This window comes from Gordionus sp. m RMFG-2023, chromosome 1, assembly GCF_954871325.1.
Source record: "Gordionus sp. m RMFG-2023 chromosome 1, tfGorSpeb1-WG-v2, whole genome shotgun sequence".
NCBI lineage: Eukaryota > Metazoa > Nematomorpha > Gordioida > Chordodea > Parachordodidae > Gordionus > Gordionus sp. m RMFG-2023.
The window spans coordinates 9,991,833-10,006,611 of record NC_088775.1 but is presented as its reverse complement, the minus strand read 5'-3'; the positions used below and the strand labels follow the sequence as shown (position 1 = coordinate 10,006,611).

General features: G+C 26.1%; 1 protein-coding gene and 1 non-coding gene across 2 annotated transcripts; both read right to left on the bottom strand.

The window, feature by feature from the left end:
• Positions 1-4,855: 4,855 nt before the first annotated feature.
• On the bottom strand, positions 4,856-8,910 carry LOC135931806 (methionine-R-sulfoxide reductase B1-A-like). Its single transcript, XM_065469104.1, has 3 exons — positions 8,746-8,910; positions 5,886-6,028; positions 4,856-5,163 (listed from the first exon to the last, which is right to left on the bottom strand). The coding sequence occupies exons 1-3, from the start codon at positions 8,798-8,800 to the stop codon at positions 5,029-5,031; spliced, it is 333 nt and encodes a 110-aa protein (XP_065325176.1). The 5' UTR covers positions 8,801-8,910; the 3' UTR covers positions 4,856-5,028.
• On the bottom strand, positions 8,543-8,614 carry Trnat-cgu (transfer RNA threonine (anticodon CGU)). The gene has a single exon. It is a non-coding gene; the product is annotated as a tRNA-Thr (tRNA).
• Positions 8,911-14,779: the final 5,869 nt, after the last annotated feature.

The following is a 14,779-nucleotide window of genomic DNA, read 5'->3' as shown; positions in this document are numbered from 1 at the left end:
ATGACAATCAAGTAATTTTTACCAATATAACGAATTATATATTTTACAGAAAACTAAAATTATTGATAAGGACATCAGAAAATATCACTTAAAGACATTTTGGGATGAATAATATGAAGATTAATTTTTAATATCATTTTTTATTTAAAATAAATAGTTGGAGTTAAATAATTGAATGTGTTGCTATACTTATTACCAAGAGCATTGATTAGTAAAATTTGTTAAAATATTAAGTGTAATATATTCTCTAACTGTCAAATTTGTAAAAGTGGAATTTTTTCTAGTATTTTGTAACTAATTCTTTATAATAGAGGAATATCAATTATATGTCTACAAACTTTTATAAATAAATTTCTTATACTTGTTTGGAATAAATTATTACCATGCTTTTATATAAATGTATATACAAGTGATTTATTATATTTTATATAAACTAATAAAAATATATTTCATATTTGTTCCAGGAGCTTATTTTTTTTATTAAAATTAACCTCCTATCTTGTAAAAATATTTTATGACTATATATAGACTAAGGTAACCCGGCCGAAGGCCGGTAAAAGCGGCCCGCAGGCTCGCCCCAAATGGGGTTTGGGGGCGAAGCCCCCAGTAATTTTTAAATCCCACCCCCCTTAGGAAAATCCTGGCTACGCCTATGATGAGCATTTATTAATTATTTTTATATTTGCATATAAATAAAAATACCAACATAAAGTTAGTTAATAAAATTTTCATAACCCTATATGGGTGAAAATTTAAATCCGATCCTAACCAATATCTGCATAAAATTTAGATTTATTACATCTTATGTTAGAAAGATTTATATATTGGCAACTTTTGTAACAAATAATCTATACTATCTAAATTTTTATTTATTTATTTAGATATCAAATTACAATTTATAGAGATGTGCGATTTGTCATATTCAATTTATTCATATAAACTATTTTTTAACAAAGCAATCATTATATAAGACATTACGTTTTATTTATGCTTTTGAAATAGTAATAAAATAATAAATAAGATGTGATGGCAATTGTCAAAAAGATAACCACTCCAATAATAACGCTAAGAGGGTTGATTTTGGTCTTTGTGTCATTCATCCAGAAATTAAAACTTTAGGCAGCAATCTAACGTTATGTATCCTTTTTTTTAAGAACTTTGTTAAAATTGGACATACTTTATAAAATAAAAAATATTAATATAAAGCTTTTTTTTAAATCATAAGAAATATAATGATCTTAAAAACGCATCATCAATATTTTACTGTTATTCATTCGTCATCCAATAATTTTTATTAAACTCAAAGACAAATGATAATTTTGTCGTTATATGTAATTTAGATTTTCAAAAAAATTATCAAAATGGCTGCTTATATAGGATTTTTTTAAAATCATTATAGCTGCATGTATATCACCAAATTTAGTATTCGGCTCTTTCATCATCTTACTCCACTCCATTCTAACCTCCTTTTATTTTGTTCATCAAAGAGAAAATTAAATGTTTAGATCAATTTTAATTGGGTATAATAAAATATCCAAAGGATGTAATATATTTTCAAATATATTTTAAATTATATTTACATTGTGTATTCTAAAATCTTATTCTTATCACATTTCCAATTCTGTTCCAGTCTCCTTCCTATACCTCTTTACTTTCTCACTCTTCCCTTTATACGCGTTATATCACATTTCATAATATTCTCATAATTCACTTTATTTTCTATTTCTTAACTTCGCCAATTATTTGTTTCGTTTCCCGTCCTTTCCCGAGTTACACTAAACTAACATTTATCTCTTCATATGTCAGGCTTAAATGAAAGATTCTTATTCCTCAACGCCATGTCTCCCGCACACTATTTAATCCCCCTTCCCATTCTTATTTTAACTCCGAATCTAAATGCGAAATGCATTCGCTTGTCACTGGTATATTGTTTTACAAACATTTCCTGATTCCTCTCTGGAAACCATTATAGAATCCATCTAACTTTTCCTATTAACTAGAGCTATGCTGATCCAACCAAATTCCTTTTCCGATCCAATTTTAAATCAAACCATATCTGATAAACCGATACTTGTAATCCGTAATTTTCTTTTATACAAAATAATTATAACTGCGAGGTGTAAATTAATGAAAAAATTATTCGTTTCTCAAGGCAAAGCAATATTTGATGTATTATAATGAATAATTGGGTTTATTTTATTTTTTTTATTACTATAGAAGCTAATCAACTCGTATTAAATTTGGGAAATGTTTATGGTTGATTGTGATCCGTTAAATTAGTTAAACAATACCATTTGGGTCGATTTTTTAAAACACCCTGATTAAGATATTAGCCAAAATAATATTATGTAAGCTTAGAAATTTTGTTTTTAGATTGCAGAAAGATTTGGATCTCTATTTACAAAATCTCGAGGCTTAGATAATGTTATTTTGGCTAAAATCTTAATCGGGCGGTTTATAAAAATCGAGTCGTTTAACAAGAATCAGTTAAATATTTATAAATTTCTTTTAAGGCTGTGTCCAAAATCTAAAAAAATATAAATAAATAAATATTGAAGAAAAAAAATAATATAAACTATTTTTTAATGTAAAAATAAAATAGTGTTTTAAATCATTTTTCGTCATTTACAAAAAATTTTAAATATATAATAGAAATTAATAAATTTGAATAAAAATTTATTCAAAAATTTATTTATTTGGGCAATTTTTACAAAAACTAGTAAAGTAATATTAAACTATTTGGTGGCATTGTTATTTTTCCGATTTATGCTAGTTTTTTTTTGTTTCTATTTTTCTTTATTTTAATTTTACGAAACTTTAAATAAATAATGGAAGATTTACATGTTTCATAATTATATTAATCTGCTCAAAATTAATAAATTTTGAGGTTTTTTTCAAAATATTTTGGACACAGCCTAAAATAAAAAATATTATATAATTATATAATGTCGTATAAAGACTTGCAGAGGCCATCATTTACTCGGCCCGGTTAGAATTTTAAAAAATTTCAGCCCGGGGTGGATTTTTTTTCTAAAAAATTTTTCGGCTCGGCCCAGGTTTTATATATTCAAAGCCCGGCAAATTTTTTTAATGAATAAATTTCTCAGCCTGACCCGGATTATTTTAAATATATTATGATTTTATAATTTTTAAAATATTTAGTTTTAAAATATGCGGCCATGCTTTAAAATAGGCCCAGCCTGGGTATCTTAAAAATTTTTTTAGGCCCGCCCGGGTATATTTAAAAAATTAAAATACGACCCGTTTTTAAATTTGTTTTTTATATGTCCTCTTTTTTAATATATAAAAATATAATAAATATCAATCCTGTAAAAAATAATATACTACTTATTATAAATAAATTATGGTTAATTAAAAAGCGCGCCATTTTTTGTCAATATTATTAAAATTTTGATAATCCATTGAGATAGCAGAAAAAAATAATTTTAATAGCTAGATAATAGGTTTTTTATTTACCAGAATTTAAACGATCCTTAAAATAACTTAAAATATATTCTTTTTAAAGTCTGCAATAAATAAGTCATAGGCTGTGTCCAGGTTAGACTTAATTTGGATACTTAATTGCTTTTTAGGATAGGCCAAAAAAAACTTTAAAGCTAGGACACCCTATCTTGGTTTGTTTTAAGTATTGTCATTTTGGTTTTTATTTTAAAAAAATAGTCGATTTATAAAATTTAAAAAAAAGTAAAAGTTATTTTATAATAAGAAAAAATCTAAAGCAACGAGTTATGTTTTGCGTTACACTCACTTAATAAAAAGAAACGTGTTTAACGTTACCCCTAGAAGAAGGTAACGCATCTTTTCTTCAAAAAAAGTAAAGCCATTAGTAAAAACGTTAATTTTTTGACGTTACCTTAAAGAACTAATATTAACAATTTATTTCATCATTTCTAGCTTCTCCAGCGGTGGCCCCCTCTCACCCTTCAACATCAATAAGGACATCTTAAAATACACATTTAAAACGAACAAATATCGAATATCATTGATGAATAACTACAAACCTTAACATCCTTTGGAAGCCAGGTTGTTAATCTAATTAAAAAGCTTGACAGAGCCATAAGGATTAAATCAGGAGACCCAAAAGAAATTATTTACTTACGTCAACGCATAGCAATTCAGATTATAAAATCTAATTTCATATGCTTCATTGGTTCATATCCCGAGCAGCCGAAATGATCTAGATTTTTTTGCCCTTCTCATTATTTAATATTTTGTTTTTCCATTCGCAAATTAAGAAATATATATACCTTTTTTTTCTCATTTATATTCGCGATTCTGATATATAAGCATTTTTTTTTCTCTCAAATACAAATTTCTGTATGAATTAAATTGATTTTTCCTGTATATTAATAATTGATAATTTATATCATTATTTAATATATTCATACATTTATAATGTCTCTATATTTTGATTACAATTAATAATTTTAATGTTTTATTCGATACAATATTACTTATTAACTAAAATTAATATTTATTTTATATTTAAAAAACAAATAAATTGATCTAAAATATTTTAAAACCCAACAATTAGTTATAACATTACTCAAATAAATTCGATGATGGATAAATAATCTATATATTTTCTATTTCGAGTCAGGCATGACTGAACGAGTATTATTTTTTGTTGGAGATTATTCGGACTTGAAAATTTTAAAAATAATTATGGGTCAGGCCTGGAAATCAGGCCCAATGTAGACCTCCAGATCTAACCGTCATAAAAATAAGATATTTAAAATAATTCGGTATCACCCCCCCCCTCCCCATGTTGACTTTAAAAATAAAAAAAAAAGTAATTCAATCAAAAATCATCGTTTATTTTCATTATTAAATATCGATATTAAATATTTTGCGATATATTTAAGAAGTCATCGGTAATGATTTTTTTAAAATAAATTTCCAAAAATAAATTATATCGGTTATAAAAAAACTATTATTAAGAAAATACTAATTTAATTAAAAAAATGATTCCTTTAAAAATAAGCTTTAGAAAAATTCTTCATTTTTCTAAACATTGTTATCGACATCTGAGGACGCTTGAAACCGGAGCGCATGACTAAAAATTCAGAATCTCGATTTTCCGTGAGGACCATCTTTCAAAAATTCATGACCTAATGGATTTTGGCATTTGCCACATGACACCTTAAATAATATAATATATATAGAGTATGAGAAATTTTGAAACAATAGATGCTACTTGTTAAATAAAAATATCTCAATCATTTCTCGTATAAAAATGGGAAACATGTGAAGACAGGTTAGTATACAAGAAAGATCAAAAAAATTTTGCTCTGGGAGGGGTCCAAACCCGAAAACCACCCCCGTAGCTACGCCACTGGGTGGTACTGTCCTTGAGGAAATAATATCGGATTCAATCACGTGATTCCGTTAATATATATTAAAAAATAAATTTGGTGTTTGCATTTTAATAAATTTTGGTCATTGTTTAGCAAATAATTATATGCTGACTAACGTTATTTATCATTACTTAATATTAAATTTGAATGTCGAATACCTTTTAAAAAAATTAACTTGTTGACAAAATTTTTAATTGGAATTTAAAAACTTTTACTATATAATGTTAATTTCTATTAATTATCCAAAAACATGTTAATACTAAATAATGGGTAATTAATAATACTAATAATATTATTATGTGAAGCAAACTGGATATTTAAGAATTAAAAATTATATTTCAAATTATGAATATTAAATTAAAATATTTATTATTTTTTTGGAACGTTCCATAGCTGTTCCGGCAACGTTCCCAGAATCAACGTACTAATTTATTTAGCGTTCCATAATATCCCAAAGTTCAATTTCTGGAACGTATCCGAAACGTTATGTTCCTTCCTAATTTTAACCTTTAGAGCACCGGGTCTCTCTTCAAATTTTGATAGGCTATCGCTATGAATTGTTTCGCTGAATGCGGGCCAAGGACTCGAATGTTCGAATTTTGAAACGCTTGAAAAAAGTTCGTATCCACATTTGGAACACAAATAAACCCCTTTAAAAAAACAAATATCACAAAAGTTTAAATAGTTTATTAATTCAGATTAAATTATAGATAACCTATACATTCTGGTAGATCGAAACAGGGCGGGGCATAAAAAATAGATTTTTTTTTATTAACAATTACGGGCTGGGCCAATAGATTAATACTAGCCTAGAATAAGATCCATTGATAAATGTGAACATACAATAATTTGCTTAACTCCCTAATTTTGCTATTTGAGTCCCGAATCATATTCCTATTAACTACTTAGAAAGAAAGTCAAAAGTCTTGAAAAATTTCCCAATTTAAATTGGGCCAAAATTTTGGTCCCAAAGGTGCTCAAATTGGAAGGATTTACTGTATTTTGAAGTCAACTATAATCAATGTAATTATTTCTGTATTGTTAAATGACCCGATTAAAATCTTAGCCAAAATAGTATTAGCCTCGAGATTTGGCAAATAGAGGCCCAAACTTTTCTGCTATCTAAGAGAAAAATCTCCAGGCTTATATAATAGTATTTTGGTTAAAATTTTAATCGGGCCGTTTATAAACGACCAATCAATGCTAATTTGTAGTTAGTCAACGCCATTTAAATGACTTTCACATTTTATCTAAATGCCTTTCAAAGTAAGATTTCATTATATGTATCCTTTTTAATGCATATCAATGTTAGGTTATCGGTAGACCTATAATTGGATACTTATGCAGGTCTGGTAAGTAATTAATATTAATGATAATTAATGAAAATATCATAGTTTAATTCCGGTTAAACTTGGATTTTGTCAAAATCCATATGATAGATCACAGACCTGTAAATTCGTTTCATACCATTACTTAAATTTTCTATTTTTTTATTTACAACAACTCAATTCAATAATAAAATATGAATTCAAATTTATTTTGAATAATCACAAAGGTTTTAAAAAAAATATCTGAACACTCTTATTATTTTTTTTGTCATATTATATCAATTACAGGTTAAAAAATTTAATTAAAATATGATACATAAAGTATTCATAATTATTCCTGAGGCATTAAAAACTTTAAGTTTACTTTAAATCAAATATTTCTTAAGGAGGTAAAATTAAATATTTTCAAACATAAAAAACAGAAATAAACCAAAAAAAAATAAATAAAATAATATCATTTTAATAAAATTTTAAAAACATAATTAGATTTTTTATTAAAAAATTTTTTAAATAAGAAAAGTTAGCTTATCATACTTATATAACACAATTAGACAAAATGAGGATAATTAAATGAATGGGATGATGAAATATTTTCAACAAAATATTGTCAGATAATTTTTAGGATAGTAAAAATAGAAGTAATGTAGTAGTATAGTAGTAATTAATATAAATTCTTAAAATAATAACATTTTATTGAATTAACAAATGCTATTAAGGTAGAGTTCAATCTTAGGGAAATATGATAGGGCATACAAGGTGTAGCATTATAAATCACTGAATTATTAAGTATAAAATACCCCACATATAATGTTGTTAAACGGCTCGTTTTAAAAAAAAAGCCAATAAAGCAAGCCTGGAGGTTATCTTCATAGGTGCCAAGGAAAGGTTTAGACATCTATTAACATCTCGAGGCTTGCATGATATTAATTTGAATCTTAATTTAAAATTGGTAAAATTGAGCCAGTTAAACACTATCTCCATAAAACAAACCAAATTTTGTATGAATTGATAAATTGAAATTATCCAAGCCCTCTACTCTCAGTGAGCTCCTGACGCTGATAACTCTAGAGGGCAAGGGTACCCTATGATGTAGGCATCTACCCAGTGTTCATAAAAACGAGTTCTGACAAAATTCAGGTTCAGAAATTTAAAAAAAATGGGGTTTAGTATTTGTATCAAAATATAAGAAATATATTAATAAATAAAAATGTAGATTTAATATTATCAACCATTACCATAGTGTAATGCTCTAACTTAACAACTTTCGCTATGGGACTACTTTATTTATTAATCAAACTCTAAAAATTATCAGACTAGAAGTTGGCGTAATCTGCTCTTTAAAATTTTTGAAAAAGTTTATTAGCCTGGTATGTAAATAATTTTGCAAAAGTGGTGGTCCAGCTGGTATAATTTTTTATGAAGGAAAGGGATAAATTTATCTATTGTAAAAAAAAAAAACTTTTAAGATTCAGGCCCACATGAAATATTTTGCATAAGTTGTCTGGCCTAATCCTAACATATTCTAATAAGCAGGAACTTCTACAAACTCCTAATATTTATATTATCCCCTTCAAATATTTTATCAACTTTCCCTCCTATAAAATTGAAAATAGTAAAAAAAAATGTAAATCCAAATCAAACTACCGTATTCATGATAATAGTCTTCATGACTATGTATACCTCCTCCAATTACAATTTTGACTCATACCTGCCCCTTCCATCCTAGAGTCGCTAAATAGGCAGATCTTTAAGCTTAAACTTAAAGTGAAGTAACTATACAATTGTATATCATAATTTAACTAATAAATAAAAAAATATATCGTTAAAGGGAAAAAAAGGCTCGAGGGGGGTTCGAACTCCCGATCTTTGGTTTACGAGACCAACGCCTTACCACTTGGCCACCGAGCCATCATAAAATTGTGTAAAAAATTTTAATAATATAATTTATAGTGAATTGAATCATAACTTGTTTATAATTACTCAAATTTAGCATTCATTTTTGATTGGTTTAAAAATAAAATATAGTAATTAAAACCTACCAGTTTTAAAGCAGTCTTTGTATTTTTCTTTGCCAACAAATTCACAGAATGACATTCAATAATTCTTAGAAATTATATAATAATTCGTAAATTATTTATAGAAGGTTAATATTTGCTATAATAATGTTAATAATTCGTATTCATATGATCGGTGAGTAATAAAATTTAATGTACAAATAGTTAATTAAGCATATAACGTTTTGAATATTTTCTAACCAACGCCCAAAATATTTATATATACATCAGTGGCGTTACTTGAAACTGGGCTAAGATATTTATTAAATCATTGTTTTATATTAATTTATTATATTTTATATTAACTTGCATTTTATTTTATTTTATTTTAACTTATATTTTATATTGATTTACATTTTATAATAATCATTCCTATCCTTCATTATATATTTTTTTTAATTATATTTTTTAACACATTTAGCTACTAATTCTATGAATTACGATTTCAAATTTTTCATGATATAATATTTATACAGAGGTAAAAAAAATTTCTGGCCCAGGTTTTTTTTTTAAAAAAATTTTCAGGCAAGGTCCGGATTTTTTTAAATTATATTTTATTTATTTTTGATTTTTACAGATAATAATGGCGATTTCAAATATTTAGTTTTACTTTTAAATATATAAGGTCATCCCCGGATATCTTTTTTAAAAAAAATTTCAGCCTGCATGTCTCTGATTTATTTAAAATTTTCAAATTTTCCGTCATATAATTTTAATTTTTGTCACTTTTAAATTATGGACATGGCGAAATTTTTTACACATATTGGTAATGACAACATTCAAGATCCTAGTGTCGTTTTACAAAAAAAAAAAAAATGTTTAGAAAATAATTTTAAAAATATTTTATTTTTTTATTTACCAATTAAAATTCCTTCCGTAATAAATACAAGTAATGGAACTGCAAAAGGAAGAATAATTCATAATGCAGATGAAAGTTAGGATATAGGACGATAAGTTAGCTATACTAATTAATAAATTGTGATAATTTATATTATATTTCATGGTAAAATTTATTTATGTGTCATATACATGATATTTTAGCTTTTTTCAAAATTTATACATAATTGGAGCATAATGATGAGCATACAAAGCCATTTTTTTGGATATAGATAATACTAGCCTTGAAGAAATTTATGTACTGCTAAGTATTTCATATAACAATAATGATTAATATATCTGTCGTAGATTTTGAATATTTATATTTTCGCATGCACATTTATTCAATCAAAGGTTCTAAAGTTTTGATTGGACTTGATATTAATCAATTTATTACTTTTTAGTTTTTATAACTGTGATTTTTCTAAATTCGAAAAGTTCTTTTTATATTCAAAATGTGAGTAATAATTACAATAGGATACTGAAAATATTAAAAAGACTTATCAATGATTATTATAATACACCCCTTACTTATCAATATCCACAAACTATTAGTGCTAATAAAAAGTTAAAACTTCAAAAAGGCTGCTCTCCTGTAATAAGTGAGCAATTCAATGGGTTTCAGATATTTATAAAAAGAAAACTTGCATCAGTTGTATATGTATACTAGGATTTTAAATAGTTGGTTTTTTTCGATCCAAAACCCGAGTCGAAGTAGTAGAAATAGACCCAACCCTAAGCCAGGTTCAAAAAATCGACCGCGATCTAACCCGACTTGGACCTGTTGAGCCGATTTATCAAGTTAACTCATTGGGCCGGCCCGATGGGCCGGCTCGATGGATCAACAAAATATATAGAAAATTAAACTAATTTAGAGTTTTTGATATTAGAAAGATGTTCTAAAAACTTTAGGTCTAATAATAAATTGGCAGTGCCATTTTACTCTAGGAGGAAAATAATAATAAAACTTTTTTATATCTATGTTTTAAGCCTAGTTAAAAGTTTTTGATACTAGACGGATATTCTAACTTTTAAGCGCAGTAATTAATTAGCACTGCCATTATATTTTTATGCCACGAGATTAAATCTTGTAAAAAGTTTTTGATACTAGAAAGATGTTCTAAAATCTTTGGGTTTAGTAACACTTATATTAATTTTGTTTTAAGTCTAGTTGGAAGTTTCTGATAGTAAAAAGATGTTCAAAAACTACTGAGTCTAGTAATAAATTGGCACTGACATAAATTTTAATTCACAGGGGAAAAAATTACCTATTTTTAAAACTTTGTTTCAATTTTAGTTAAAAGTTTTTAATACTTGAATGATGTTCTAAAACCTTTAGGTAGAGCAATAAATTGGCAGTACCCTTGTATTTTACACCACCAGGAAAAATAAATTATAAAAATTTTCTTAAACTTTGTAAGTCTAGTTAAAAATTTTTGATACTAAAAAGATGTTCTAAAACCTTTAAGTCTAGTAATAAATTGGCACTGCCATTATATTTTATTCCACGAAGAAAAATATATTTATATAATAATATAAGAAGTATTCATCGTCAACTATTACCGATTTAAATTAATTCTATTTAGGAAATAATAAAAAATATTTACTAAAAATTTTTCACATTTTTTATAATGTCATATTTTGTCATTTTTATATGAATTATTTATACAAGTGATCTATCATATCATTAAACATTAACTATGAAAATAATGGCATAATAATATTAATTATAATATAGGAAACGTAAACCAATTAATCTACCCCAAAATGATAAAATATTTAAACAAGATTATAAAGGTATAACTTTAAGTAAGTGTTTGGGCTATTTCATAATGTTTTATAAATTTAAATACCATTATTTTTGGACGTATCATGATTTTGACAAAAATAGGGCCAACTAGCCCACGCAAGATTTTTCCTTGTCTTCGGTCGGATAACGATTTACATTTTATATTTTATGCACTATTGAATCCTAAAAATCCCATCAGGGCGCCTACCAGGCATGACCCCGGGTCTATTTTTGAAAAATAGTTTCGGTTCTGGCTGGTCTATTTTTTATAAAATTTTGGGCCGAGCCATGTTGGGCTTAATTTTTTTAATATGATATTACAATTTGTCAAATAAATGCATATATATATTCTTGCAAGAAACAAGGCTCTAATATTTTTTTATTTGTAGAAAATTCTTTCTACCATAACAAAAAATATTCAATTTTTCTATTACAAATAAAAAAAATTCTATCCGGATCGGCCCTGGCATGACAATTTTTTTAAAAAAAGATTCGGACTGGGCTTGAAAATTAGGCCCGATGCAAATCACTAATGCACTCATCAGCTCAGTCACGTTTTAGCATTATAACTTTATTTTATTATTTCAACTTATGTATTTTATATTTTAATAAATAATTTTTATAAAAATTTTAAATAAAGTTTAACCAGTGAATTTATTTTTAAAATTTTAATCTTGACTTTTCTTTAAAAAAGGCCTAATATCTAGGGTTACCAGAGCCTGAATAGTGGAAAAGAGGACATTTTTTTTTATAAATATTATAAAATGAATTTAAAATTAAATTGATTATAAAGCAGTTATTTAATAAATTGCATTTATATATAAATTACATTAAATCTTGAAAATGATAACATTTTTATTCCAATCAGGACAAAATCATTTTAAATAATATTGCCAGCAGCATATAATTGCTTTTATAGATTTAAATTACACTAATCTCCATATTTGTCCATTAACTAATTGATTAAAGAAAAGAATTCTTTCTTGAGTACTGAAATATCATAGGAATATTTGACCAATTTTTGGTGAAGAGAAAGTTTTGTATATTCACCGCACCTCATTTTACTTAAAATAAACAATTTAAGGTTGCAAAATTGGTCAAAATCTTTCCCATTTAAAGAAACATTTTTATTATTCAAAAAATCTATAGACTTTTCTAAATGTGACTACTAGGAGTTTTTATTTCCATCCATTTCTTCTAGATATTCTGACCTAAGATCAACCCATTAAATGCAATGTCAGTACTATCTTTCAATGCATCTACTGGATTTTTTGTACATTTTTATTATATTTTTATCAAATATTACCTCAATAATTGATTTAATGTTTTTATGAAACATATACATCAGGGAATGGGCAAATAAAAGATATGCGTTTTTTAAAATGATTTCAAAGAGTAATTAGGGGATTGTTAATTGAAAGAAAGTACGATTTTAAGGCCAAACATTTTAAGAAATTACATTGGAAATAAAAAATGCATCGTATTTTTATGATATTTTATATTATAAAAAAAGTGAAAGGAGAAAATAAGAGTGGGTTGGGACTTGGGAGGGGAGTGTGAAGAAATTAATAAATAGTAAATTAAAATACTATTAAAGTTGAAAAATTAACATCTTTTAAAAATTATATTTTTACTAATAATTATTATTTTCCAAAAAAAAATTAGATATTATTTTATTTTTTAATTATATTTTATAAAAATAGGCTTGTTTCAGGTTTTTTCATAAAGTTTTGTAATAAATATTTTGCTGTGAGCAAATATATAAAACTAGGTTTAAAGTTCTAAAAGAAACAAAAGAAAGGACTTATATCAACTATTACTATTTAAATTTAAATTAAATTTATTACTATTATATTTTATCTAAAAACATTATATATATAAATATAAAAAAGTTAATTGAACATATTAAATAATCAACTTAAATAGTTAATATATAAAATAAACAATATTCAAATAAAACTAAAATTAACTATTCAAATAATTTATTTAAATATATAATCAATCAACATTCCCCCTCTTCTACAAATAACGAAGCTTCTTCTCAGCAGTCATCGAGAGCTTGTTGTCCTAGAAGTTTTTCCTGTTTCGATTGTACTCGGTTTCATCTTGGTTAGCGCATAAGTCTCAAATGTTTTCGTAGGCTTGATTCTATCACGTAGGTTTGATAAAATCGTTTATTAGAGTTGCGTGAGTTTGTACGTTTTTTGTAGGCTTGAATCAATCGCGTAGGTTTGATAAAATCGTTGAACGTTATCGTTGGTTTGATATCCTTATCGTATGTTGTTCACATTTCTCAAAATTGTTATTATCATTAATCCAGTTGAATATTGGAATTTGGAATAAATCGGAATATATAATTTGGAATAGTTGATCAAATCAAATGTATGAATAATATGCACGAATAAAATTTTGAATTTCGGAACAATAAAATATGTAATAAGGAATAAAATCCAAAATAAGGAATGATAAATCATAATGATTATTATATTATTTTTTAGGTGTTAAGTTAATCATAGCGTTTTATACTTTTAGCGTTTTATGCGTTTTATATTTTTAGCGTTTTATATTTTTTGCGTTTTATATTTTTTGCGTTTTATATTTAAATTTTAAGCACGTAATCTTTTAAGTAATCAGGTTTATTTTTAATTCTTATTGGTCTAGTAATTGGTATCTTAATCTCATTCTTTGTGTCCACACTTCCCCCCTTAGAGGAATTTTTAGGGTCAATTTCATAATATTTTAAACTGTTGTAACATTCTCTTCTCCTTAACTGATCAAGATGCCTACTTACTATCCCTTTATCAGTATAAACTTGAAACATGGTGTTACTCTCTTTAAGCTTGATGCTGCCTTTGCACCACGTATCATCACCCTGTTTCTTATACCAAACATAGTCTCCTCTATTAAAAGTTCGATTTCGTGGTAACGACATGAAGACTTCACCAACTTTATCCTCCAAAGGTTTTAATAAATCCCACTTTATTCTAATGTCGCGGTTAAACATTCTTTTGGACGGTGTAACTCCCGTAGTGTCATTCGGCGTGTTTCTATAGTTGAACAAAAATCTGTCCAGCGCAGTTTCTAAGTCAATCTTTATGTTTCTTTTCATATGAGCTTTAAATGTTCTCACCATACGTTCAGCTTGTCCATTAGATTGCTGATGGTAGGCCGACGTTAGTACATGTTTTATACCATAATTGCTACAAAATTTTTCAAAATCTTTGCTCGTGAAATTGGTACCATTATCTGTAACAATGGTTTCAGGTATACCAAATAGTGAAATAGTTTTATAAATTTCCTTTAACGTGAATTCAGTCGTAATACTCTTTACCGGAACTATAACCGGAAATTTAC